The 27972-nt window shown below is 39.7% G+C and overlaps 3 protein-coding genes and 1 long non-coding RNA gene across 9 annotated transcripts; 2 read left to right on the top strand and 2 right to left on the bottom strand.

Moving 5' to 3' along the window:
- The first annotated feature begins 6436 nt into the window (after positions 1 to 6436).
- On the top strand, positions 6437 to 9280 carry LOC103711656 (VAN3-binding protein-like). The gene is made up of 6 exons (XM_008797895.3): positions 6437 to 6928; positions 7927 to 8302; positions 8395 to 8538; positions 8657 to 8706; positions 8784 to 8841; positions 8946 to 9280. Exons 1-6 carry the CDS (start codon positions 6626 to 6628, stop codon positions 9176 to 9178), a joined length of 1164 nt encoding a protein of 387 aa, XP_008796117.2. The 5' UTR covers positions 6437 to 6625; the 3' UTR covers positions 9179 to 9280.
- Positions 8271 to 14660, bottom strand: LOC103711655. 4 transcript variants are annotated; one of them, XR_005511933.1, is made up of 6 exons: positions 14525 to 14612; positions 12725 to 12895; positions 12491 to 12564; positions 12331 to 12404; positions 9481 to 9631; positions 8398 to 8516 (listed from the first exon to the last, which is right to left on the bottom strand). It is a non-coding gene; the product is annotated as an uncharacterized LOC103711655 (long non-coding RNA). The 4 variants fall into 4 exon arrangements; XR_604799.4 differs by lacking the exons at positions 12491 to 12564; positions 12725 to 12895 and having other exon boundaries at positions 8271 to 8516; positions 14525 to 14660; XR_005511932.1 differs by having other exon boundaries at positions 12331 to 12798; positions 14525 to 14643.
- On the top strand, positions 14529 to 18453 carry LOC103711657. Of its 2 annotated transcripts, none has more exons than XM_008797897.4 (3): positions 14529 to 14933; positions 15023 to 15171; positions 15333 to 18453. In XM_008797897.4, exons 1-3 carry the CDS (start codon positions 14589 to 14591, stop codon positions 15349 to 15351), a joined length of 513 nt encoding a protein of 170 aa, XP_008796119.2. In that variant the 5' UTR covers positions 14529 to 14588; the 3' UTR covers positions 15352 to 18453. The 2 variants fall into 2 exon arrangements, with proteins under 2 accessions (XP_008796119.2, XP_008796121.2); XM_008797899.4 differs by having other exon boundaries at positions 15023 to 15175; positions 15333 to 18350.
- A 1572-nt stretch (positions 18454 to 20025) lies between these two features.
- LOC103711684 (coatomer subunit alpha-1-like) lies at positions 20026 to 25223 on the bottom strand. 2 transcript variants are annotated; one of them, XM_039126556.1, is made up of 4 exons: positions 24959 to 25223; positions 24569 to 24855; positions 23603 to 24097; positions 20026 to 23317 (listed from the first exon to the last, which is right to left on the bottom strand). In XM_039126556.1, the coding sequence occupies exons 2-4, from the start codon at positions 24774 to 24776 to the stop codon at positions 20367 to 20369; spliced, it is 3654 nt and encodes a 1217-aa protein (XP_038982484.1). In that variant the 5' UTR covers positions 24777 to 24855; positions 24959 to 25223; the 3' UTR covers positions 20026 to 20366. The 2 variants fall into 2 exon arrangements, with proteins under 2 accessions (XP_038982484.1, XP_038982483.1); XM_039126555.1 differs by having other exon boundaries at positions 24988 to 25223.
- Between the last annotated feature and the right edge of the window lie 2749 nt (positions 25224 to 27972).

Below are 27972 nucleotides of genomic sequence, written 5' to 3'. Positions count from 1 at the left end.
TTCTCTTCTACAGTTCTACTTTGTTTCAAAGTGGCCAGCCAACGAGGGAGGAAATGGCGGAAGTAAAAGAAGGGAGACGGTTGGTGGTGTTTTAGAGAGAGAGAGAGAGAGAGAGAGAGAGAGAGAGAGAGAGAGGGTTTGGGTGAAGGGTTATGACCGTCTGGGGAAGGACGTTGGAGGTCGTTGCTGGCGGTTTTCCATCCTTACGTACGGTTTTCTACGATGGTTTGCGACGTTGGTAACTGCCATGAAAAAAACCGGGCCGAGAACTTGAGAGATTTCACCGGGGTGTATGTACCTTGGATATGGTGGAGCTCACAAGGCCTTGGTGAAGTCGTGCTTCGCCAGTCCTGGAGGCCCAATTGAAATTGGCCCAGGATACCGTTTCCCAAGAGATAATGGGCCTGGTTAGGTGGGCTTGAGACGTCTGTCAGGGTAGCGCAAAGTGGGTTCAATTTTTTGCCCGTCTTTCAAGATAGAAAGTCGTGATTATATAACAACAATTATAACTTGAGATATAAAGCTCGGCAGGAAGAAATTAGAAGGGCATGTTGCATGAATATATATTGCATGCTCAATAAGTATATGCATTCAGCATTCAAGTTATTTAAGCATATGGATGGAATGTATCTACCGAAGCTAGAGAAAAACATCCAAAAATTCTCAAATTAGATCATTTGTGGAAAATAGTAAAATAAAAAGTGATACACTGGTTATGTTAATTTTGCAAGCCAAGCTATATGGAGTTTTCATTTCTCTCCCGAAAAATTAAATACTATGTGAAACATAATGTTATCATTTAACAATCAAATCTGAAATTCAAAATTCAGTACAATTGGTAAAATCAGAGAAATAATTTTTTTATTTGTTGAATAGTGACTTGGACAGATGGACACTAATAAGATTATTAATCATCATCTTCTACTATAATGATGAATAATAGCTGCCGATTTTTTATTTTAGAAAATCTCAAGCAGTATGGCCGTAGACAAATAACAAGCACTATAATTAACAGCAATTATAATGTGGATATTGTGCTGATGCATAAGGCATCCAAGCAAGTTATCAGGTGAACCAGCCAAGGTCATCCAATTTATACCCGACTAAAATGATGCCCCCAGTGTTCTTTCGGCTTTCTAGAATCTTGTAGCACGATAAGACACGTGCAGCTCATTTGGGAGCGGCTCGATATCCTTATTACAAGCTAGCTAGTAGTAGGTTTCAAGCCTTTCTCCTCTTTTATCGCAGTGGGAAAGGCAAATATCCGCTGGGAAAAACAGCTGACCCTGCAGTCCTCGAATTCCAATCCGCCCGTCCGTAGGCGGCGTTCCACAGCCTTTCTGAAGGGAGGAAGACTGAAAAGAAGGTGACAGCCAGTCCTATCGTAGCCCTCACCTCTGAGGCCCAGCCTTATTGGCCGACATGTTGGCCCGCCCAGCTGGCCCGTCCAGCATCCAAATGCAGCCTAGAGGCCCGGCCGAATCAAAATCAGGGCAGAGCCCTATCTGGGTACGGTAGAGAAGGATGAATCCTCCTTCTTCTCGAACTCTACCAGAGACTAGAAAACCCTAATCTCCGCTCTATTATAAGCTTCTCCCCGTCTTGCCCCACTAAAAACCTAGCCTCAATCAGAGTCTAATTGCCAGATTTCTCTTCGATTTCTTCCGCAATCGTTGACTGTATCAGCACCGCCGCCGTGGCCCACCATCGCCCAAAGCCAAGTAAGAACCGGACAACTTTAAATCGACCTTTTTCTCCTTCTTCCGTGACCCTTGGAAGCCCGATTTCGACCACTAATCATTGAAATTTGGCCGAGAAAGGGCAAAGCCTCTATTTTTCCTATTTTTAAAAAGCAAGCTCTTTTTTTCTTCCGATTTCAACAAGTTCTTGTCGCCAAGGGCTCCCTTCATTCCTCTGCAGCGGCATGTAGCCTTGCCTAGAGTTTCGGTCGTCGGAATACCTCGATTCCGTGATTTAAGTGGTTGAAACCCTTGTTTTTGATGGTTTAGGCGCCGTCGACCGCCTATTGGCTGGCCGTGAGTCCTTGAACTCGGGCACCACTTGCTGCCACCTCTTTTTCTTCCTCTTTCTTGGTTAGAGAGAAAAACATGTTCTATCTCTTCCTCCCCCTTTTCTCTCTCTTTCCCATACTTTCTCTCTCTCTGATTTCTCTCTCTGCAAAGTTTCTCTTTTTATCTGGACTTCCTCTCTCTAGGGTTGATTGAACTCCGTAACTACAACTCTTAGTGATTTCTAGATCGACTTAGGTAAAAAGTTTTGATCTAGGGGCATCGGGTAGTGTGTCATCTTCCATCTTGGCTTTGCTAAATACTGTTAGATTTGATCACCTTCGATCTCTATTAGACCATCTGTGCTCTAGTCTGAGCATGATTCGATGAAATCACCTTAATCGAACTAACCCGGATGTCAGGCACTTTTGCCTGGTTAGTCTGGTGAGGGTATTGAAATTTAAAATTTTATTTTTAAAATAATTGTGATGAAATTCTAATAAAAGTAAAATTTTGGAATATTAGACTATGAGAAGGATTTTTGGGATTAATTTGATTTATTAGTTCGATTGCATTTGCAATGTAAGTAATGATCTGCCTCTTTTAGATTTTTTATTTATATAATATTATTTTTATATCAAAAAATATTAGTCGATTTATATGGGACCTATAAATTTTATGAGTGGTGTTTTGAATGAAAAATAGATATATAATTTAGAGTACTACTTTTCAGACTATTGTTATATTGTTTATTGATCTTACATTATATATGCATATTTTGATTGAATTATGATATATATGTTATTTTGTAAGTAAAATTTTTGATATGTATGAGATATGAACTTTCAACCTAACTATATTTTGAACTTTGCTAATTGGAGGTTATGCATTGGCACTCTGACTATTATTGAGCTTATTGATTTTACTTCTAGTCCCACCACAGGATATAAATATGGTATTCTGGCTTGCTCCGTAAGTATAAGTATAGTTTTTTGGCCTACTTCGTAGGGTATAAGTACCTTTTTATTTCCGGTCTAGCCATAGGATTTAAGTATGGCCATAGTCTAAAGTTGTTGAGTTGAATGTGATTTATTTCGAATTACATTTATGATTATCTATACGAATATTTGAAAAATATAAATTTTTAATGATTTATGTTTTGAAACGAAATTGATTATGCCTTTATATTGATTTATCGTAATTTATATTTATATTTTATGTTATTATATGAATTATCTAGTTAAGGTACTCATTACTTATTGGGTTGCCTAGCTCATTATACGATTTTTTACTATTTTTATAAATTTAAAGAATTAGCTCGACTCGGAGATTTATCATGAGAGAACGATTAAAGACAAAATGTTGATATCTTTATTTAGACTAGATTTTGTTTTAAAATTGATGCAAAATTTTGAAATATTATTAGTTTTATAACACTTTTAATTGTATTATTTAATTAAAATTTGAACAATATTATTTAAATTTTTTTTACTATTCGATTATAATATTACGTCGAGATGTCTTGCATGTTGGCAGGAAGAATTTTCTATAAGCATACCGCAGTTGCCGTAATTTTTGGTTCGAAATTAGAGGCGTGACATCGCTGGACGTGTCTTGATACTTTGGCCCCATGCCAAACCTTTTTAAGTGTTGTCTTCTGAAGTCCCAAATGCTTCATAACATGATAAGATTAAAGAACGTCCCAGATAAACCGGAGATTCTGGCAGCAGGAACCCAATAACACTAATAAAAATGGTACATCATGAGCTATTGCTTCCTCCACAAGCAAGAGAAAAGATGGAAGCTTATGCCAAGCTTATCCTTTTATAAGTTATGAATCAAAAGGCATCGATACCTCACCAGCACTAGATTCTAAAGTCCGACCCACAACGGAAAGGGTTAATAAACTAATACGAGCTTTCAAGTTTGTCTTTTGTTCGGCTTACAGGGCGACGGGGGCATGCAAGAGACCGTCTACCCGATCAATACCTGCCAAATTAGTGGATGCCCATGGCCGGCTTGGAGTCACCATTTCCTCCTCGCTTTGATGATGATGCTTTAACTTTGCTGTATGTTAATGATCTTGAAGAATATATTTAAAAGTTTGAGCAAGACGAGACGTTTGACTCCACTCGTCTCTTTGCCACAGGCCTAGCATCTTTTCGCAAATCACTTGCACTCATCCACATATAATGAAGTTGAGCATGGGCCCATCCGCAATGTAGTGTGTCAGCTTGATTGAGTCACCTCATTTATTGCTCATTATTTAAAAGATATTATCTAAAGCTAGCTGTCTGCCGTTCCTTTTGTTTTGCATAGTTTTATTGCTAGTGATCCAGTTGGCTACACTTATGTGAAAGCAATGTGAGCGATGGAGTTGGCTGTACTCATGCGAGAACAGTATACGTTGCCGATGTTAAAAAAAAAAAAGAAAAAACAGCAGCAGCAGAAGCACCGATCGAACTTCTTTTTTGGGCTATAAAATCAAACATGTCTTAATTATCTGCCCGTCGATTGTTTTAAACTTAAAGATCATTACCTAAACGCGCATATTCCAATGGGGCCTGAGAAAAGATAACTCTGGTGTTTGGCTTCAGATGATGTGATGTAGGGTATGACCCATGCGAAATTGAAAGGGTGTGGATTTAAATGTTCACGAGGATGTGCACCTAGAGACAGGGAGAGAATGTCGTGACACCCCTCTGGGCCGATCAAATGGCTTACAACACACTGGAGCCAATTATTGAAGACTATCTTGCATATTTTTAGTCTTGTATAAATATTTTTAGTCTTGTATAACCTGAGACGCCAACCCAAAAAAAATAAAAAATAAAAAATATTTTTAGTCTTGTATAAATATTTAAAATATTTTTAATAAAATAATTAATATAAAACTAAATACACATATGTACGGATCCTCACATACTCATTCTATTTAAGTTCCGATGTCCTTATCACATCAAATATTAAAATCTATTAAAATCTAATCACAAACACCATGATCAATTTCTAATTAGCCTCAATAAATTAATGCTACAGTATCTCATAGTCTATATTAGACTATGGGCCGAATCGACTCTGATATTATTTGTTACAACCTAAAACTTTATCTTAAAAAAACTAACTGAAAGATATCTTTTTTAAATTTCTTAGTGCTATAAAAGTATCCAGAATTTTCTCAGTAGATAATCGATGCGGAACTAAATACACACCCATATAAATCCTCGTGCTTTGTTTGCCGCTAACTTGTAATCATGGAAACTCTTTTATTAAAAATGGTAGAGAGAGGTAGAATATGAGAAACATACCACCTAAATTATCTCCAAATCTAAAAAAGAATATCATGTTGGCGCACTCACTCCCTAGTTTAGTCTTTCATTCGCCTTTTCATAGAGAAAGCTTCCAGCCACCCACCGATCAGAAATGATCCAAATATAGCCAAATCATCCACTTAAACAGAGCCGAATTATAAATAGTTTTCGAGGTATAATTTATCCTTTTTCCCCTTCCACCAACACGTAACCTACAAGACTCCAAGCGAACGTGAAAGTGAAAGGCCACAGCAAAACAGTAGGTCCGTTGGGGACGGGTGAATAATTCCAGCAACAAAGTAACCATCACCATCCAAATTCGCTGTCCTACCGAAAGTTCCATTCCATCACCAATAACGGACAAAAACGAAGGCCCCAAAAGCGACGTATCGTCGCCACTCGTCACGTGAGACCAAAAAAAAAAAAGAATTAAAAAAAAGAGCAATGAAACAGCAATCCCCACCCTCCCTCCATTCCGCCATACCGACAAATTAATCTCCGCAACAAGAAAATAAAAGGTGTAGGGAATCGCGCAGCAGCTCACGAGCCCACGCCGGCTTAGCAGGATCACATGTTGCCGAAGTTTCTTTCTCCCATAATTAATCTGGTTTCTTGCACTCCTCCATTCACTTTTTTAGGATTCCCAGATTAGATTAATTATGGGATCGCTCAAGTCCGAGTAAATGATCCAACCCCAAACAAACTTGATTGAGTTATCTCAAATACTGGAGTGAGGGCGTGATCGATGGACGTCCCTTGCCACTATAAAAAGCTATACTAAATTGACCAATAGACAATCTTTTTTTTATGGAATTATATTATAGATGTCTACGCTGATATAATTATTATAAAACATTATTTATTTATTTATTCATTCAATTGCACCATATTTGTTTGAATTATTTTTTTTAAAATCGATAATTATGAGTTATACGTTATTTTGCTACGACTCAGGAGTTAATCGACTCATCTGGGTCTTCATGCAACCGGATCACGGGAAATTCGAACGAACCAAAATGTCGAGATTTCAAACGCTGCTTCCACCCCAATGACCCCATAACGATCTCGGTAGTCCATTGTCCACCGTATTGGGACGGGGGACAGGGACTCTAGGAATAGTTTCGGGAGCATAGAAAGCAAAGGCTAGAAAAAGGATAGCAGAGGGCCTGTCCACCGTCTGTCTCCCTAGTGCTCCGTGTGGCCTCCCTCGCTATATATAGCCAACACTAGGAGCATTCCAAGTGCCCAGTTAAAAACTTAGAAGGGGGAGGAAGAACGATCCTAATATCAGTAATTGGAGGAGGGATGGAGATGGGTTATTCATGGGGGAGAAAGATGAGAGGGGATTTAATTAGTCTGGAGAATGATGTGGGAGGGGAGGGGGAGGTGGAGGTTGAGAAATTACCGGTCATCCCCCCGCCGCAGACGCCGAGGGAGCCGATGGAGTTCTTGTCGAGGTCGTGGAGTGTGTCGGCCTCGGAGATCTCGAAGGCGCTTCTTGCCTTCAACAAGAAGAGGAACTTCGTCGTCGATCGCCTGCCGGACATGATGATCCCCGAGAACTTGGTTCTCGGTGCTGCTGCTGCGGCGGCGCAGAGTCAGCACAGAGTAAGCTAGTCTATTAACCGTAGTTCAAATTTCTGACCGTTTAGACACCGTTGAGACAGTTTCGTTTACTTGATTTAAAGTAGATTTTGGTTAAATACTTATATTGTTTAGAGATCAAGAACTGTCGGTCTAGTTGAAATCTTTGTCATATTGTTTCGTTTCATCTGCTGTTAGGAGAAGTGATTTTTGTTATAAGGAGATCGAGGCCATGAACCATGTAAGGGTGTGGGAGTGGTGGTTGCAACAGGACCACAAGTGCGACAGGGCAGCATGTTGCATATTTAGGTCCATCTAGCATTAGACTGTGTAAAGAAATAGTAGCTTACATTCTTTTGAGACAGCGGAACGTGACATGATAACGATTCTTTCAAATCATAGCACTAAATTCCTCGATTTATATCTAAAGATTTTTTTTATATACATTTTACAGTATAGAATTTGGAAATGCTATGGCATTCTGTCCAAGTTATGATGACGTATTAACTATGTTCTGAATTATGATGATATTCTAAAAACCTTTGAATCATACCAACGTAGTCATTTTTTCAAGATAATGAATTGACGATTAAAAAGAATTTCTAGTGCAAAAAAATTATAGTTTGCTTTGCACGGATCTCTAAATAAAGAACTAAAGTTAAAGAACCGAACCCAAGAATTTCATCTGCTGAATAAATGTTTTATCGAGGCATCTTTCTGATTATTGGGCCGACCAATTTTACGGTTGGCCTACTTCAATGCATTGGTTGGACTTTTCCAACCTTTTGCTTCAAACAAGGAAAGAAAAAATTCCTCCTTCGTCAAGGAAGCACGAAGGTTTTAAGATAGGCAAAATTGAACATACAAATCCATGAATTCAGAATGAGTTTGTGCCCAAAAATTCCAAATTGACATCCAGGAAGCAAAGCTATATTTGATGTGCTAATTTTAGCTTTACGAACTCTTTCTTAAGAATGATTTTGCATTCTCAACTCACTTCCAATGCATTATGATGACTCCAGCCGTGCACAGGCATAAACTCGATCATCACACACCGTGCAGCAATCGGGAAATGGTTTCACCACAAGGAGCCCAACAGGTTCAAAGTAAAGAACAAAGAGAAGGTTCGAGCAGAGAAAGCCCGCATCCATGCTGCAGTATCAGTAGCTGGAGTAGCCGCAGCAGTTGCTGCCATGGCTGCAGGCACGAGCTCAGAGAATCAAAACTCAAAGATGAGTGCAGCCATGGTCTCTGCCACTGAGCTCTTGGCATCTCATTGCATAGAGATTGCAGAGCTAGCAGGAGCCAGCCATGAGCGCTTGGTCTCTGCTGTTAGATCTGCAGTAGATGTTAGAACCCCAGGTGATCTGATGACTCTCACAGCAGCAGCAGCAACAGGTTGGTGTTGCATCCAATTCCCAAGCGAGCACCCTGTAAGACTGTTCTACTATTATTTTGTTCTTGACTGCTCATTGATTTCAATCCATCAGCATTACGAGGAGCTGCAGCATTGAAACTGAGGGTGCAAAGAGAAGCAAGAAATGATGCAGCGGTCATCCCTTATGAAAGGGGCCACTTTGGCAGTCCAGATATCTGGTGTAAGGAAGGCGAGCTGCTCAAACGCACAAGAAAAGGTACATAATGTTCTCACTGTGATCATGACATCCAGTCACACTATGAAGTTTCTAAATGCAATGGAAGGTTTCAAAAAATCCAGTGACAATCAGATGATGCATTTCATTCATGTTGCAGGGACTTTACACTGGAAGAGAGTATCAGTGTATATTGACAAGAAGTCACAGGTAGGGAATTGAAATAATGGATATCACAATTTACTTTCCGATACCATGGGCTCTAACGCAATTCAAATTAATTTTAGGTTATAATAAAGCTTAAAAGCAAACATATAGGAGGCGCATTTTCAAAGAAGAAAAAGAGTAAGTTTTAGGATTCACCTAGTATGCTTAGCACTTGAGTCAATTCATTTAGCCTGCAGAAATGGAGGTTTCAAAACATTCTGACAACAATCTGTGATGATCAGGTGTTGTTTATGGTGTGTACGATGAGGTTCCAGCATGGTCAGGGCGTGAATGGGATTGTGCTGAAGAGAGATGCTCTTTTGGCTTGAGAACAGCTCAAGGACTAATAGAGTTCGAAAGTGAGAACAGGACTAGCAAACAGAAGTGGGTGGATGCAGTACAAAACCTGCTTCGACAAGTAACTGGTAGTGAAGAGCAAGTAGAGCACTCTCTGGAAGTACTAAAACTCACCTAGTGTGATTTACCTATAAATAGCCAGCTTTGCCCACAAGGCAATATGTAAGAACAGTGAAGTATATAGATACTCAGAAAGCAAAGAAATTTGGTTGTTTCTCTACTCGAAAAGCCCATATCACTGAATCATTGATAAAGATTGTGAAGCATTCTTCCTCTCATTGATAGAAATGAAGATTGTGAAGATTGATGCAAGGAGACCACAATGATAATATAAAAACCAAATAGGATATCAAACAGAAGAATCCTTATACAACTGAATTAATAGAGGAGTTGAACAAATTGAAGCAGTTTAAAACATACCTCCTTCAGAACACAATGATCTTGTTTGATTCATAAGGTAGCATTCGAGGTTAACAGTACGATTTTATTGCCTGTGCCAAACATTACTTTTAAGGATTTCCAATTTCTGCACAAAGCTTTGTAAGGTATCTCTTTGAGAAACTCTCTCAACCTGCTTTGAAAAAACAAAGCAACGAACTGGCAATTATTAAATTTGACATGGATGTAAGGAGGTTACTTTTGTACAGCAGAAGGAAGAAGATAACAGCAGAAGGAAGAAGATAACAGCAGAAGGAAGAAGATAAAGAGACCAAATGCAACTTCATATCCCATGTACATTCCGTGAATGGTTTCATCTGATGAGATCAACTCATAGGCATGTTCGGTTTCAGGAGTCAAAACATTATCTCCTGCCAAAGCACAATGTTTCTAAACCTACAACTCATTTTGTGTAGCTTTGTTAAGCATCTAGATACTCGCATGCTTCACTATAGCATGGTTTCATGACAGCACATAGATCCATAGACGAACTATCTGAAAAAGCAAGAAATGGCATGAAAGGTTGGGAGAGATAAAGATCTTAATGGACAGAATGGCATATAAAAGTTATTTCCTTGTCTCTCCTTAAACCCCATCGAGCAGGTTATTTCAAAAAGATCTCCTATATATCTCCTATAATAGTTATACAATACTTGTTGATATAAAGTACCAGAGAAGTCTCAGCTCTCCATGGATTTCCCCCCACAAGATCTATGATGCAATTACTTGACAATTATAAGTTTACAATTGCATGTGCTAATGGAGTACAATTTTATAAGTTTAACTCAATGCGTAAAATGTGTCCAAAACAGTATCAGAATGCATTTGTCATTCTCACTCTTGCAAACTAAATATTTATTTACTTAGATGCCCAGATAAGAATGCAGTCATGAATTCTTAAGCCTACTGCTGTAAGATTTGAGAGTCTCTGCAACTCTTCCTGTTGATAAATGACTACTCCTAGACCAGAAATTTTTATAAAACTGTAAAGCTATTTAATTATTGAAAAGATTTTACTATGTAAGTTTCTATTCCAACCCCTTTTAGATATTGGACAAAATTCATCACTAGTTCCAAAACCTTTTTTCATCTCCCAATAAAATTTTGATTCTTCTAGGCTCTGAAATTAACAAGCAATAGAAAGGACACATGTCGCTTTACTTTCAATTGAATGCCAATGATCTTCAATTCCACTTCTTTTTTATCTTCTTTCTCGTCCAAGGATATAGGTGCTACTGGCACAAGGAATGTCTCATGCCAGCATGTCATTTATGCTGAGAAAAAAAAGGGGTACCTTTGGCTCAGTACAGAGGGTTGGCGTGCCCAGTATTTCATACTGACCCAGTGCCAGGTGTTGGTACCGGCCAAAATCTTTAACACATATTATAACTAACCATTTTAGAAAATACTAACCATCAACATTGCTTTCTTAGTTTCAGGTGCTGAACGAAACCTTTTCCCCCTTCCATTCCAATGGTTTGAGAAATATAATCCAAATCATTTTAGGCATCCAATTTTCAGTATAATAAACTCAAATAGTAACTAAAGCTAATGCAACTTTTAGTTTGTAAAAGCATGGAGTAATAAAATCATTAGCAAACATCCTGGAGATAATTCAACCAAAAAAATCTAGGTATAGAAGTGAATTGTGCTACTATGCTGCCTGCATATATCTCATAAGTACAAGAAAATCAGTATCTACAACTAATGTCAAGATCTAGTCTTCTCTTTCATTCCCTGGAGTTGTTGGCAGGTAATGATATGGAATCCAGTGTCTTTCAAGAAATCGTAGGAGATGAGTATTCGGAGCTCAAACATGATTGCTGTGACAATATAATATATATTTCAAAGTTAGTGTAATAAAAGAATAGTAATGTAAAAAAGCATTACTAGTAGGGCTGAAAGCAGGTCGGATTATATTCGACCGTATTCGCTTCTGTATCCGATTCAGGTCGGATTCGGATTTGGTCTGATCAGATCCAGATACAGATTTGGATAATCAGTTTAAAAATCTTTTGGATATGAACACGGATACACCTGATTTTTTCGGATACGGATTTGGATCCAGACATTCGTATAACAAGGATAAGTGAAAAGAATAAGTTTAACTTAAGTCAAATTAGAAAACCAATTAAGTGATTAACTAAACCTAAACTAAAAAAAACCCATATATCGGATGGTTGTCACTTAAGATAGTAACTGAAATACAGAATACCTGATTTGAATAAAATTTTTCGAATCGCCCTGCACGTCTGAAAGGCTAAAACTTTTTGTTTGTTTGTTTTGTTCCTCTTTCCTCTTCGTTGTCTTCAAGCAACTAGAGTTTTGAAAATTCCGTCCACTTTCTAGTTTCCACCCAACGATTGTAACCAGCGATAGCTGTGAGACACCTTCGGTGACAAGCAAACTTGAGCGGTATATCCTCTATAAAATTGTTAATTTTTATTATTGATAAATGCTTGTTAAAATTATATTTTTTAATTGAATATTTCTTTTAAGATCAAATCTTTATTGCTAGTTTTTATCATTGAATTTTGCTCAAATTTGATTAATATCCGAAAAAGTATAGGATTTATAACCGTATTCGGATAAGAAAATATGGATATATTTAATATCCGCTTCGTATCCGTATCTATTTATAATAAATATGGATATGCTTAATATCCGATTCGTATCCGCATCCGTTTAGAACAAATATGGATATTAATTTTGATATCCATTTAATATTCGTATCCGTATCCGTATCCGTATTCTTTGAAAAATATGGATACAAATATAGCTATATCAATATCCGATCCATTTTCAGCCCTAATTACTAGATATATGTTTCACCTTATGACACAAAAGATATCCACAGGAAACGTATCCTCCTTCCATCTGTGTAATAAGTCCACCAGGCAATGATCCTACAAAAGCAAAAAATAAAAATGATAAAACAATTATGAAAGAGGTATTATAAAGGAGACCTAAGAATGAGTGTTGACTAGAAAACCTAAAATGCATCCCACGGTGGAAGAGGGTTGGGGGTGGGGTGTGGGTGCACAGAATGAAGATCTCAGCACACATCTGATGTAGGATATGCCATTATTAGAATCACAGTGAGCAACTCTTTGTTTGCTAAAAAAAACGTAAGAAATTTTTGAGGCCATAGGGGGTTGATCCAGGCATGAATGCTTTTAATTATGAACATATTTCATCTAAATAAATTCAACAGAGCATATCACACCTGCTTTGAACAACTTGCAAGAACTGCATTATTGTATTTTCAGTCAAGATAAGGTACTCGAACAACAGAACTTTCTGCATTGAACAACTTGGATAATATCATGGTCATTGTTGATCTCAACTCGCGGCCAACATGCAGGATCAAATACAAACTCACCGCCAAGTTGCACCACTACATACTCTTACAATAACTTTAACAGCATAAGAGATAATAGAAGCATGTAAATCAAGATATTGTGGAACTTATGAGCACTCAACTATAGTTAAAGAACTCATCTTTCTCAGTGATACATAATCGTTTATGGTAGAGTAGAAGCATATCTATGTATAATACACTAACAAGCCTATAGCAGATCATCTTAGAAATCTCTTTATGGTTTTGAAAATCAAAATAATAATTAAAACAACTGTCCAAATTGGAAATTCTACTATTTTTTATCAGGATAACTGAAGTGATATTTCGGCTGACAAATCATGCTAAGTTAATCATATCCAAAATTATAGTTAACCTGCTTGAACAAATGAGTAAAGTAAATCATATGGTACCATAAGAAGTTCAATTACAGGATAAAAAGAAATCTTTTTCTTTTAAATTTGTTCTGACCTGTCTATACACATTTTTAAAGGCAATTTAGGAAATTAAATGGAGTTCAGCACATGCTAACAATAGGCTGATCGACTTAAAACAGTTTTTGGAAATGATTTTTGTTTCTTCATTCATCTTATTTACAATTGACTAATATCACAATTCTCTGCGGTTTTTATATTCTCAAATTTTTGAAAGAAATCAAAGAGTTCTTATGATCCATGGAACTTTTCAATCTGACCCTCTAATATTTGATAACTTGATGACATTTCTAACATCATTGTTTCGAGGCTGTATGGATGCCCCACCTGTGGAAGCTCCACCACCATATTCATGTGATGTCTCCCACAAAGGTGGAAATTAGATAAGGAGTGGAGGCAAACAAAGGGAGAACTAAGAGGGATCAAAAATGTCACTGACCAGTGACCACACAACCTTTAGATTCTCATGATACTTTTCAATACCTTATGGGACTACAACATCTCTCCCGAGCCAATTCCTCCCATGCATTCCTTAGATATGCTAATATGGCAATCACGTTCTATCCATCCAGGGATACTTGGACAAAAAGAATCAATCAATTAGGAGGTCTTCAGGTGTGTTTGAATGTCATCTGCTTGCAAAGTAGTAACTGGGAGGTCTTCATCGCCTTGATATGTCACTTATTCGCGCTCTTCTCATTCAATATTTAATATAAACCATGGCCGTCCTCCAGTTTCATACTTAGAAACTTACTATATTTTAGTAATCTAATACACAAATTTTCAGGGTATAGAGAAAAAAATAACTTATTAAGGAGGCCAACAGCCGTTGAAATGGTGAAACACAATACCTTGATCTTCTAAGAGAAATGAATCCGATTCCATTACTTTCTTCTTATCCTTTTCAACTAAGAATGCAATTAGGCTCCATCAAAGATTCATTTCATAATATCAACAACCCTGATTTCGACCAAACTTCGCATAAAGGAAATTTGAATCAAATGATAACAGTTAAAGAAAGTAATCGCAACCACCACCTGGAGTAGAAGACCAGAATATTCTCGGGAACAAACACATCCACACTCTCTCATCCCCCCTCGCAACGCAACACATTCCGATAGCTTCGATTAGAACCCTAACTCCCATCCATCCACACTCTCTCATCCCCATTACTTCCTCAAATTAACAAACAAAAACCAATACTTTTTTTTTATAAAAAAAAAGAGAAGCGTACCGGGAGGAGAATACATCGATTCAGCAGCGGCGGCGGCGGCGAGTCCTTCGGAGATTCTGGACGAATGGAGCGCTCTGGAGAAAAAAATCCCCTTGGGATTCGGAGGAAGCTCGAGGAGGACGAGGACGAGGACGAGGCTCCCGCAGGAATCATGACCTCGTTTTGCCTTTCTTCTTGTTTTGAGAGTTGGGTCGGTGACTCCTTGGGTTCAGGGAATGTTACCAGACCGCCATCGGTTCAGCCCCTGAACCGGACCAAGCTCACCCCTCCTGATGTCAACCATGCGGTAAGTGGTGACCCGATCGCAACGAGAAGCTTCCCAGTTCCTCCGTCTACCTTCTCCTGTCGCTTCTTGCCTTCTTCCTCCGCTTTTACCTCGCTCGCAGATCGGCTTCAAACAAGGATGCCGGTAAGCCTACCCCTCCTCGAATTCCCAGGATTAGGGATTTGTCTAGGGCGGTCCAAAATTGACTAGGTTTCGGCGGTGTTGGGTTCCAGATGAGGAGATTGATGGAGGTGGAGCCGCCGGGGCCGCTGAGGTATCTGATAGGCGCGGCGATCATCATGGTCGGAGTGGTGCTCCCGCTCGGGTACATGATGTTCCGCAACAAGCGCGTCCCCTCCTCATCTTCCTTTTCCAAGCAGACGTAGGTGTGCCTTCGATGTTGTTTTTTTTTTCCTTCCATTTTAATCTTTATCTTTCTATTCTGGATTTTTTTTTTGGGGTGCCCTTTAGATCGTAAGTTCTGGTTTTCCGACAGCATTTGATCTTTTTTCTCCCCTCTTTTCTTTTTAAATGGGTTTGCAGGAATAAAGGACTGATCTAGAGATACCAAATGGGCTCTAGCTCTATTCTTCTGCCCGATTCTTTTTCCTATTTATCTCTTTTCTTGAAGAATTAGCGGCGAGTTGGGGGAGGGGAAGGAGCGAGAGCAAGCGGGTATACTGAATGAAGCCACTTTATTTTATTTTTTTGCTGGATAATGTATTCTTGTGTCCGCTAGATAGTTGATGTAGTTTGTGTGCGGTGTTTCTGACATGAAAATGCTTGCTTAGCCATATTCTTTGATCTGAGCATTGTGAAATAGTGGCAGCCTCGCAGTCTCCCTTTCATCAACTTTATAAGCTTTAGAAACTGTACAAGAACTTGCAGGCTAATGGGTGATTAAGAATCATGGTTGGTAAGTATTGCTGATCTTGCTGTTTCTTGAATCTCTGCTCAGTTTATCTACTTTTGTGGTACACAAAGTACTTACAAATAGAAATATTATAGTTGTATTGAATCTATTTCTTCTGCCTAGCACGAAGAATATCTCATTTTACTTTTTCAATAAAGTTGTTTCCTCTTGTTCTGGCGATCCCTTGCCTGTGCATCGACTCATCTCAAATTAAAGTAAGATATTCTAATGGCGTACTAGCATGGACATGAACAAAAAATCACGTCAAACAGTTCATTTAACTCTCCCATATTTATCTCTTAACGGCTTCTTTGGGAATGGTCTGCGAGATCCAGCAGGATAAGGAGGGGAAGAGAGTGCTGGAGGGGAGAGAGGGAGGCAGCGAGAGAAGGAGATTGCTGGGGTCCCGGTGGGATTTAACAGAGACCTCTCTAGGTCTTTTTCTTTAATTCAATAGGGATTGGGGCCCTTGACCCATTGCCCTCTCATGCGACTCTCCTGCTGCCTCCTTTTCTACCCTTCGACACTCTCTTCGCCTCCCAATCCAGCCAGATCCACCGGCGGACCGTTTCAAAACAGGCCCTAACTGATTTTTTTCTCTTTTCAATTTCTATCCCATGAGACTAAGTTATAAATCTGATAAATCTTAAACCTTTTATTTCCAAAACATGCATTTGCACATGCCTGTTTACTAATATACAAAAATGTGGATGGTAGGCATGGAAAAGCAGAGATGTTATCTGCATGTATTTTTAAGCATATTCTGTTATGCTATCTGCATATATTTGTAAACGTATTCTGTTATAAAAACACAATCTTGGTTCCAACATTTTATGAACCACCGATGGAAGCTTAATTTTTTTGCTAGTGTACTTCTTTAAATTGTCTTTGAGTTAATGTTGATATCTATAAGGAGTAACTTGATTAAAGCCGGCACAGAAGTTTGTCTTGAAGAGAATTTGTAAGGTTAGTGTAACATTAAATTGGTGAATGCTAATCAAATTATCCATTTAGCAAAGCAGTGACATAGCCTAGCATGAAATAAACAACCTCACCTTAGTTTTGTGTGACAACAGTGTGCAACCACAGAATTTTGTTTGAAGTCCTGCCTGCATTAGATGTGCTTGTTGTTCGGTTCCTTTTGGGCTTTCTAGGACAAGCAAAGGTTAAAAATTGGATATTAAACTTTGAAAAAAAAAAACTCTGAAGTTGTTTTTTTTCCAGAAGATTTTCTGTTATTTCTAATTCTCTTATTTGATCACTTTCTGAACATAAAAAACTTGATCCATTTTGTCTTCCTGATCTGGCAACCTCCCTGCAATCAAATGGTCTCCCTTCTTCTTTCTTTCCCCTTTGAATTTTTTCAATTCTTTGGTCCAATTTTAGATTGGCTAATGTCTAATGCATGTCATTTTGGATGGCCTTTGTAATAATTTGGTCAGAAAAGAGATTAGAAAATAACAAATTAGACAATATCAAGTTCGGTTGACTACCTGCTTTACCATGAATTTCTAAAGTTAAACATGGATAGAGGCTCATTATGAAACCCATGGTTTATACTTTTTAAGATATGAATGAAGTATCAATGTTCGAATTCTGGACTGACAGATATTGAGGCTTGCTTACTACTTTAAGGTTTTGAGTACATCTGCTTGTTGGTGGGCCTTGGCAGAGCAAATAGTCAGATGTTGGATCCAGACAAAGTGGTAATTGAAGGAAATTGTAGCAGTGTCTTTGCGTCAACACTAAACAATGAAAGGTAAACTTGCAAATTGAATGGGCATTGTCATGCATCACGTCTCCAACTATAAGGTATGATATTACGAGGCTAAACATACACCAAGACTTGAGGGGCATGAATTTAAAGTTGTTTGTAGACTTGCAGATGTGCTCTTAGAATTGGAAGCAAGATATCATCGAGCTCTCCTTTTTAAATTACATCACCAACTCTGCTTTTACTATTGTTGCTATTGATATTATCTTACTCCATTTTTATGTAAAACTAGTTTTATCATCATCAGTCCATTCTCCTCTTGTTCTATGAGGACCTATTCGGGCATGTGTTTAGTCCCACATCTGTTATTTGCCGGATAGATCTTAGATACTTTTACAGAATTAAGGAACCAAAGTAATACATTCCGGCTAGCCTTTTTGGGTGAAGTTACATTCACATTACATTCTTGCCATTAGAAATAGTCTGATAGTTGAGTTTACAGTATGATGTTATTTTTTTTCTGTTATAACAATTACCGAAGGGTACTAATCCAGGGTTGTATATTAGTCAGGAGAATTGGTCCCGGCTATATTTACCAGTGTTGCTAAAGAGCTGTCATGAATAGCACTGCAGCTCACCATTTTGAGTTGCACTAAATATTCCTTTAATTAAAACTTGTGCATTATCTTGTATGATGCTAATCATTTGCTATTTGTAGCTCTCGTGAGAAGAAATTTGACATTCTGGATTGGATTGAGCTTTTAGATATCTCATGTTGCATGTCCCCTGCAAATTTGGATACCTTGCACCATACATTTTGAGATATGAAGAGAGATGATAAATGACATGTTAATTAAGCGGCGCTCTGGAGTTTCCTTCTTTGAGAGAAGCTCTGGAGTTTGTTGTTATCATGAAAGATTTTTTTTCCCCGGGATAGTTGTGGAAAAGTAACTAGAAAGGTTCAGTGATAAATTTCTTCAAAAGATAAAGTGTCAGTTGTAAACAATGATGCTAATTGGAGGGGTATGATCATTTTCTGTGGCAATCTTGTTTCTTCTTCTAATACCATGGGAAAATCCATTATGCTCCAATTTGCTTGTAAGATGATTGGAATATTAGTTGCTGTTGGTATGGCTTCGGTAAGAGGCAAATCCAGATAGATAGTCTGATTGCTGATGAGGGCATTATCCAGAGAACTGGGAACTAACGGACTTCCTTTGTGAAAATGCTTTTCGTTTTCCTGTGATGATTGATTTTCTCTGATGTTATATGTAGCAGTTTGGTACGAATGGAGAGATGATAGAGCTAGGATATTTGTCGAAATGCTACTAGGCATGCCTTCAGAGACGATCGAGCAGCACTTAGGTCCGTTTAGATTCCAGAATTAATGTCGGTGCAATGCCAACAACTAGGGCTGTATGTAGCAATGTTCTCAATGGTGTCGGACCCTAAAATTTTACAATAGACTTAATTTTCATGGAAGGAATGATAAAATTAAATTGGTTAGTTGCAGAGCCAAAAAGGAGATAAAAGAGTATCACTCTGGAGTTGGGGCCTGGGGGGTTCTTTTCTCTCTTTTTATTTTTGTCTTTTTTTTTATACACTTCGAAGACCAGCTAGTGTTGTACTATGAGGAGAGAGTCTCGAAACATCCTGCTGCTGTTTCATCCATCAAGTTCCATGGGAATATTAGCTTTGAAGATCTATTGCTCCTCAACTTACACCCGATGTCCATTTGAGAGAGGTGGCTTGCAGCTGGTTGCTTGCTTCCCTTAACGAAACTGGGGATGTCATCAACGATAATGATCTCATCTTTTTTATTACCAAAAAAAAAAAAGAAGGAAAAGAACAAGAGTTTTGTACTTCAGCTGGTCTGAAAGCGATATGGCTGCCATTGTCACACATTCTGCTAGCCTTGTTGCATTGTCAATTTTGCCATCGAAGTTAAGACCTTGTTTCTTCAAGCACCAGCTGTGATGTCCATTGATCCAACAGTAATATATGCTGTACTGAGAATAATTCTTCACTCCTTTGTTTAAAGATCAGCTCTAATAGTTCTTCAGTATAATAACTTTTTAACTGTCATTTCCTCCAATTAGCCTGAATCACTTTGATGTCTTATTCAAATTAACCCTCTCTTCAATTTTCTGTCGAGAAATAAATTCTGTGTTATTAACAGGTAGCTTCCACGATACTCTCCAAACTAACCTAAAGAAACAGAGGTGTTTCCTGATGTTAAATCTCCTACATGCTAAGTTCTTGCTAGTCCAGAGCATGCTAAGTGAAAGCACGATATTATTCGGCCAACAAAAAGTTGAACAAGAAAATTATATCATAAGCAGTACACTCAACAGTCAACATTGTTACTTGACACAGGTATCAAATATTACGATTTCAAGCCTCGCAAGGTCAGTTTTATGATATGAAAATTATTCACGGTGCCAGTTACGAGCTCCAGCCTCCAGGCAGATGGGCCCGTGAAGCATCTGTGGGATGCACAAAAAGATCATGTGAGTGGGATGCGATAGCGAATTTAGTTCCAAAAAAACAAAGGCTCGAGTGGTGGGCGGCATGAAATCAAAACGTACTTCCTCCTGCAGGACATCACAAACTCAGGAATACACATGATGTATTAGAATAGCAAGCACAACGAACCCTGCACATCTTTAAACAAATACAAAGCAAATAAAAGCCTCCCCACATTTCTGAAGTAAATGAACCTCTCACATTGCTCCTCTAAACAAAATCTGCATGAACTGATCAAAATGTACATTTAACAAGTCCTATCTGGCCCAAAGAACTGAGCAAAAGGCTCTAACGCAACATTTCCTCTTTTTATTCTTTCACCTTTCACACAATTGGTCGGTTCCCAGGCAAAGATATAACATGACATTCTTAAGCTAAAGAACACAAAAAAGAAAGACGCCATAATGTAAACCTAGTACCTTTTTTATCTTGTCTGTGTGGGAGAACAGAGCAGACCGGATGCATCTGCACCCACCACCGCAAGCTCACAAACAGCACAAATCTGCCCCTCTATGGCTGGCACAAAGCGAGCCCCACAATACGGGCAGGAAATATCCTTCTGCCCGCGGTAGATTGGAACAAAAGTAGCCCCACAAACTACGAATGGATTCCTGTAATCATAATTCAGCTGGTTGGTATCCTTTTTATCACCGCAAGCCTGCAACACCTGCCTAGCCTTCTTCACTTGGGCTTCAGTAGGACTGTTCTCCAGAAGCATCCTAGCAAAATTGGATGCTGTAGCAAAGTTCCCTCCCCTGTAGCAGCTACTCATTGCGCTTGCAAGCACGAGTCTCATGTGAATCTTTTGAAGCTTACAGTTGGTGAAGTAGCATGCCAACTCCTGCTGACGAATTGCATTGTCCTTGATTTCCTTTCTTTTCACTTCCATCTTCAAGCCCAGGACATACTCTCTCGCTACCTCAATAAGCTCCTTCACTTCATCAACTTCCCTCCTCGAGTCCACCACCAAAAGGGGGATAGAGTGCAGGATACTGAGAAATTGCCGCAAAGCCTCTGGAAACTTTCCCTCTGTTGTGACTCGGTACGCAGCCTTAAGCTTCTCATCCATCTGTGAAAACTTAAAAACAAGTGCTGGTGGGCCCCTTACGTTAGGACTGGCAGACTCAGTCCAACCCTTCTCAACAGCAATTGATATCACTGGTGCTGTAGCGAAAGCACGAAGATATGTGTGGCTACCTTCGTACAGATCCACAAACAACGGCTTTAAGGGACCAAAGTTCTTTATGCCCAGTTGCCGGCTAAGCAGGCGCATGGCAGTGTCGAAATTTCCAGCTGCCACATGCTCCCCTGCCAGAGATGATTTATGAATCCAAATTTGGCTTACCGGCATGCCTGGTGTGGGAGCGACAAACAAAGGTGAACGAGCATTGGTGCTAGCTTTTGGTGTTTCCATATCCGGTGGTAATTCCAAATCTTCAAGGTCCCAACCTCCTTCCTCATCATTCTCTTCATCTGCTTCAGCATCCTCAACTTCGGCTGCTATATCGCCATTCTGAATTACGCCATCAACATCAACAATATCCAAATCCTCATCACCCCAGTCAGCACCGTTAGCTTCTTCCTCCTCATGTCCTGCACTCCCAATATTATCCAACTCGCCTTCAAAAATACCTCGCATCACCCTTAACAATGGCCAGTCACCACCGCACATGAGCGGCTGAGGTGGCATCAGAAGAGAACTGACTTGTCCTTCAGGTATAGATGGAACATTATCTCCCAATTCAGCTGCAAGCCTGTCAGCAACATCAGCAAGCCCATGAGTGGCAGCTGTGACATATGCAAGAGGCAAATGGCCAGCTCTCTCCAAGATCGTGACACGTTCGCGTACGTCACCGAGATACATGGCATTGTGGAACTGGCCCATCACATCATTTTTAATCTCGGCTATCCTCAACATTTTGGACAGTTTTTCCATGTTCCCTGTTACAAGATAGAGAAAAGATAGCCTCTCGAAGTTTTTAGTCCTCTGGTACGCATATTCCATAATACTGGTGTTTCCCTGTCGGAGAGCCTCAATGCCCAACCTGTACCAGTAGTCCTTCTCATCTATATCCTTTGCTGAAGCAACGGCAATCTGGATGTTGCCACTCTCAAGAGCCAGGTTGAACCGGGTCCTCTCATCTTTGACAAAATGGAGAGCTACTTCAGGGAAACCTTTCTGTTGCAGATATGCGATCACAGCCTGTCCACATAGCTGTGAATGCCTGATCATGCTCATCACATGGTCATACCTTTTTCGCAAAAGGGCAAGCTTGAAAATGTATTCTGTAGCATCAATTGACATAACCCGATTCTTCCCGTCACGATCCAAGCAATAGATATTGCTACCAGAAACCTTGGTTATGTAAATAGGAACATCAAGGGTTCTCACAATTCCACTGTCCCCATTAGGAAGGCAGTACTTAATATGGTTCAAGGTTGTATAAATAAAGACGCCATTCTCATCCCAGGCACCACTTTTGACACGGATGGTCTCATGAAGCGTGCAGCGGTGCGTAAGTTTCTTGCTAGCAATGACTATAGCATGTTTGCTCAACAAGGCAACAGACTCCATATCACTTGACCAAACAACATATTTGACAGATGGGGTCTGAAGTTCCCCAAGAACAAGCCTCTGCTGGAGATCAAAGATGACCACCCTATCCTCAGCCCTACACAACAGATTGCCCGTCCCGGCATAAAATATCGCATCTGTAGCAATAGGAAGAGGACTCTTTTTAACAATCTCATTCTTAAGGTTCTTCACCAATGCTTGATTGTTACTCTTGTCCAGAACTGCAAACCTGTTGCGAGCTACAAAAACAGCTGAGCCCCCAGATCCCTTCTTTGCTTCCTGCATAAAATCACCCCTTCCAGCAGAATCCTTGGGAACAATATAGAGTTCATATGATCCCCCATCCACATCAGAGCAGAGCAAGACAGCATTCTCTGTGGGGTTGTAAGACAGTGTTCTGGGTCCCTGATTCAAGCTGACAGAACCAGGCCTTCTAATTGGAACCACTTGATTATCCTTTTCGGATGAAAACTCATGGAACCGCAAAAACCGATCTTTTACATAGTAGAGAGCATCTCCACTCACAGAGAAAGCAGGGCGCTCTCTCTCCAATTTAAAAACAATCATACCGCTGTCATGACCAGCTGCAAGAAGGTTCATTTCTGGATGTGCAGCAAGAATCCAGAAACGGTCATGTTCACGGCGAAATGTCTGAATACCAGTGCGCTTCGTAGCATCCCAAATGCGAATGCTTTTGTCCTCCGAGTTTGACACAATAATATCCTGCTTTGCGTGGAACATTACACAAGAGACATTATTCATGTGCCCTCTCAACGTGTCCACTTCCCAAGCCTTTGTATCTATATAGCAAGACAAGTGACTTGTGTTAATACAGTTCCACTCTATTTAAAGATCAGAAGGTATATTAAAAGCTTACTTGTTTAATTCTTGAACATTAAAATTGTAAAAAATAATCTATATTGTTTATTCATTTTATTTTCATGATACTCACAAGAATCTATGCTTATTCCCCAGATTCAACATAGAGCAGTAATTTACTAAAGCTTCTTGTGTTGTTTCAATTCTTCCCCTTCATGGATACTTTAAAAGACATGAGGAAGCTTGGAAAGAGCTTGTGAGTTTACCATTCATTCGCCATAGTTTCAACTGTCGATCATCTGCTCCAGACACGATAAGAGGCAGGCTAGGATGAAATGACGCCCAGTTGACTCCACGATCATGACCTTCCAAGACATACTTGACAACAGCATCAACTCCACCAAACAGATCGGTGTTCATCTGGCTCAGGCGCAAGATGTCATCAGCTGGGGACACCGTCTTCTTCCTCAGCGCACCAATATCCCAGACCCGGACCGTCTGATCCAGGGAAGCAGATACAACCAGGTCCTCCTTTGGATGGAACAAGGCACACATGACATAGTGGTTGTGGCCTGTTAATACTGAAATGCAGGTGCGAGACTGCCAGTTCCAGATTCTAATAGTTTGATCATCACTAGCACTAACAATCCATGGATACTCATCATGAAATTGGACTGTCCGAATGTAATCGAGATGCCCAAGAAGGGTAAATAGGCACCGATGGGTCTTGTAATTCCAGACCTTGATCTTGTAATCATCACCTGCAAAAATATAGCATTAGTGCAGTTGCAGATATGGTGCAGACACTAGAATTGCACACATAAATTAGGTAATCCGAACTCACTATACAACTTCATAAAACTTAGCAATCACTATTCATTTCACAATATTTAAGATCTCAAAATATCAGATCAAAGCGAAAGCAAGCAAAGTTCGATCTTTTAGGTTTTACGGCAGATAGACAACAACATCAAACTCAAAAATAATTAGGTTAACATAAAAATTAGATAAACAAAGAACACACTCCAACATTAACTCACGATCCCGATCTAAATCATTTGCATGCAATTCATAAAGAATTGAACGGAACCGCCCAGATCTATATATATGATGATTAAAACCAAGATAATAGGAATTTCCTTATTTTACATTATTAACAACCAAAGTAGGGAATAAAAAAACTCCATCCGTAAAGGGAGGATTCTGATAACAAGAAGGGGAAGAGGAATCACCTCCGGAGACGAAGAGGGGTTGAGACTTATGGAAGTGAACGCCGCGCACTGGGCCGTCGTGCTCGTCGAATCGGTCGATGAGGGTGCCCATCCGGTAGTCCCATAGCTGGATCACGCCGCTGTGGAGGCTGGCGAGGATCCATGGCCGCTTGCTGTGGAAGCTCAGCCCCTTCACCCGATTGCTCTTCGTCTCGAACTTGGTCAGCATCTCTCCCCTCCTTCTTTCCTCCCTTTCGCCGCCTCCTTAATCCACCTGATCTCCGGAAACCCTAACTACCCCAAGAAGCCTGCGAGATCCAAAGAAACCCATCGAAAGGATCCATATTAGACGGGGGGAAATCAGATGCCAGCTTTAGGGTTAAGACTTGGATCGAAGAGTGGATCTGGAACCTAGAAACGGCGAGGGCAAGGGCTCTGACCTCGGGATCTCAGATCTAGATCTAGAGAGAGAATTGAGGAAACAAGAGCGAGGAGAGAGGTCGAGAAGAAACGATATCCGCCGGGCACGAGATCGCCGTTGCCGCGAGAGAGGAGTGGGGGGAAGGCACCACAATGAGATCTCTCCCGTTGTTACCCACTGCCACTCCTCTCTCCTTCGTTGTATGCTTTCGTTTTGTTTTTCTTTCCCGGAGAAAATTGCAGATACAACTCTCCTGGCCATTTACATTTAGCTCCTAAGCACATGACAAATACCAATTAACCATCAAAACTACAAATCCGTTATAATATGGCCCAGCGATTTATCATCGTTATAAAATGTTATTATGAGAATCCTTGATAACTAAACTTTTATTAAAATCCAGAACTGCCTCTCCCACTAACTTAATAAGGACATTAATTGAAAGAGGGTGCTCACATCGATGCAACTAAATGAATAAAGATAAAATGCTTTGAAATTTATACTTATGGATGAATTATAACTAATGCTTCGAAATTTATACAGATGGATGAATTATAGAGAATTTAGTGCTTTGAGATATGTACAGACAAATGAATGATAGAAAATGGAGTGCTTTGAAATCTTGTAAGTGCATGAATGATAAGGGTGCAAATAGGTTGGATCGGGTCATGAGATCAAGATCTAAATTTTTGATCCAGGCTCAACCCATTTGAAGGTCGGATTGGATCGAATCGGATCCACGGCTATAATTTTTGATCCAATGGATCATTCAGATCGGGACGGTCCATGTAAAACCCAAATCTGATCCAAAAAATTTGGATTCAGTTCGGATTTGAGTCAGATCCGAACATAAATTGATCAGTATAAAATTAGCCTGAGAAATGAGTGAGCTTACAACTTAAAAATGCCCATATGCTCTAAACAGCTTCGCCGCTGCATCTCCGAGGCCTTCATCTTTGGCTTGTCCGTAGTAACACCTGCAGAAACCTCGGCACAATCAGTATAATAACAGCAAATGTAGTCGCTACTGTTCACGTACAAATGTGGCACCCATTTCTGGGCCTCTGTACACAGTGTCTTCTGTCCAGGTTTAGAATCCTTTGCCTCCTCCCTGTCAAGCACGGCCTCATTACTCGGAGGCATTGCAACCTTGATTCTCTTCCGGACAGAACCAACTTTCTCTCCAATACTCCTTAGACTCATGGCAAGAGAAACAGAGGGTGGGTTAAAACAGATGGCATTCGACGAGCACCCCTTGCTTTGCCAATGCTTTGCCCATTTGGAGAGCGCAGCCAGCGCCCAGGGAATGCCCGCCTATGCACACATTGCTGCTGCCAAACCTGTCGACCACCGACTTCAGCGCTTCCACCGCTCCGCCAAACCCGACAGAAACCTTCAAGCTTTCCAAAGCAAGGAAGCGGAGGTCGTCCTCTAAATCTCTCCTAATTGTCGAGTCCGGGTATAAATATAAAGTGCGACACAATGGAGAAGGATGCATGCAATAATGGGTGCAAATGAGCAATGGTAGTCTAATGACAAATTCCTACAAGTACTTAATGCAAGCAGGTGGCTTACAAGAGGATAAGTCTTGTCCTTACAGGGAAAGCAAGGTGGATGCAGGCTTCCCTGCAGGCTGCGGCTGCAGCCTATGGGCCCAAATGGACAATCCGGGTCTGAATCGGGTCGTTGGGTAAACGATCTAAAATTGACCCTAAAAATAATAGATCGGGTTCAGGTTCAGTAAATCTAAACTCGATCCAAAAAATGGAACATGTTCCATTTTAAAATTCGATCCGGCCTCATGGATCCTCTAAAACAGATCGGATCGGGTTGGATTACAGGTCAACCCGACCCATTTGCAGCCTTATGGATGATCGACAATGGAGTGATTTGAGATTTGTACAAACGGATAAATGATAAAAAAATGGAGCACTTTGAGATCTGTGCATGTAAAAATGACAAAAAATGGAACACTTAAAGATATGTTCGAGCAGACAAATGTCAAAGAGAGCTTTGAAATTTATATAGGTAGATAAATGATAAAAAGACGAAGTGCTTTGTGATCTATGCAAACAAATAGATGACAAAGGACGAAATGCTTTGAAATTTGTGTAGGTGGATGGATAATATAAAATAGATCGCTTTGAGATCCATGTAAGCACATATATAACAAATGATGGAGTGCTTTGAGATTTGTGCAAATAGATGAATGATAAAAGATGGAGTGCTTTAAGATCCATGCAGGCGAATGAAAGACAAAGAACGGAGTGCTTTAAGATCTATGTAATGAGATGGACGAAAGAAGATGTAGTACTTTGAGATCAATGCAAGTGGATGGATAGTAGAGGATGAATCATTTTCAAATCTATGTAGATGGATGGATAAAATCGAATAAAGCACTTTGAGATCCATGTAGGCAGATAAATAATAGCGGATGAATCGTTTTGAGATTTATGTAAATGGATAGATAATAGTAAATGGAGCGCTTTGAGATCTGACATATAAATTAATGATAGAAAATGGAGTGCTTTGAGATCTATGCAAATAAATGCATAATAAAGACTGGAATGCTTTGAAAAGTATGCAAGCTATAAATGATATAGTGCTTTAAGATTTAGGCAAGTGGACGAATAATAAAAAATGGAGAGCTTTATTATTTCTGCAAGTTGATGAATGGAGAGCTTTATGATTTCTGCAAGTTGATGAATCATAAAGGAGAAAGTGTGCTCCAAATTCTTAGAAAAAGGGCATTTTAATTTTTCTCTCTCATTTCGTTAATGATGTCAGGATGGCTAGAATGAAAATAAAATTTTGATAGCTAATTGACTAGGCATGCTTATATCAATTACTTGTCTTCTCTTCTCACTGAATCATAGGCATCTAAATATAGCAGGGTACATCCACGTAATTTCGGCCTCGTATGTTTCTGTTGCTAAGCCCAGGGCTTGTCACAAACAAACAAACAAGCAAGCAAAAAAACAAGGCAGACAGCTGACTTGAAACA

Source organism: Phoenix dactylifera, chromosome 5 (genome assembly GCF_009389715.1).
Source record: "Phoenix dactylifera cultivar Barhee BC4 chromosome 5, palm_55x_up_171113_PBpolish2nd_filt_p, whole genome shotgun sequence".
Classification (NCBI taxonomy): domain Eukaryota; kingdom Viridiplantae; phylum Streptophyta; class Magnoliopsida; order Arecales; family Arecaceae; genus Phoenix; species Phoenix dactylifera.
Note: the sequence above shows the minus strand (reverse complement) of the source record. Positions and strands in the feature narration are given on the sequence as shown.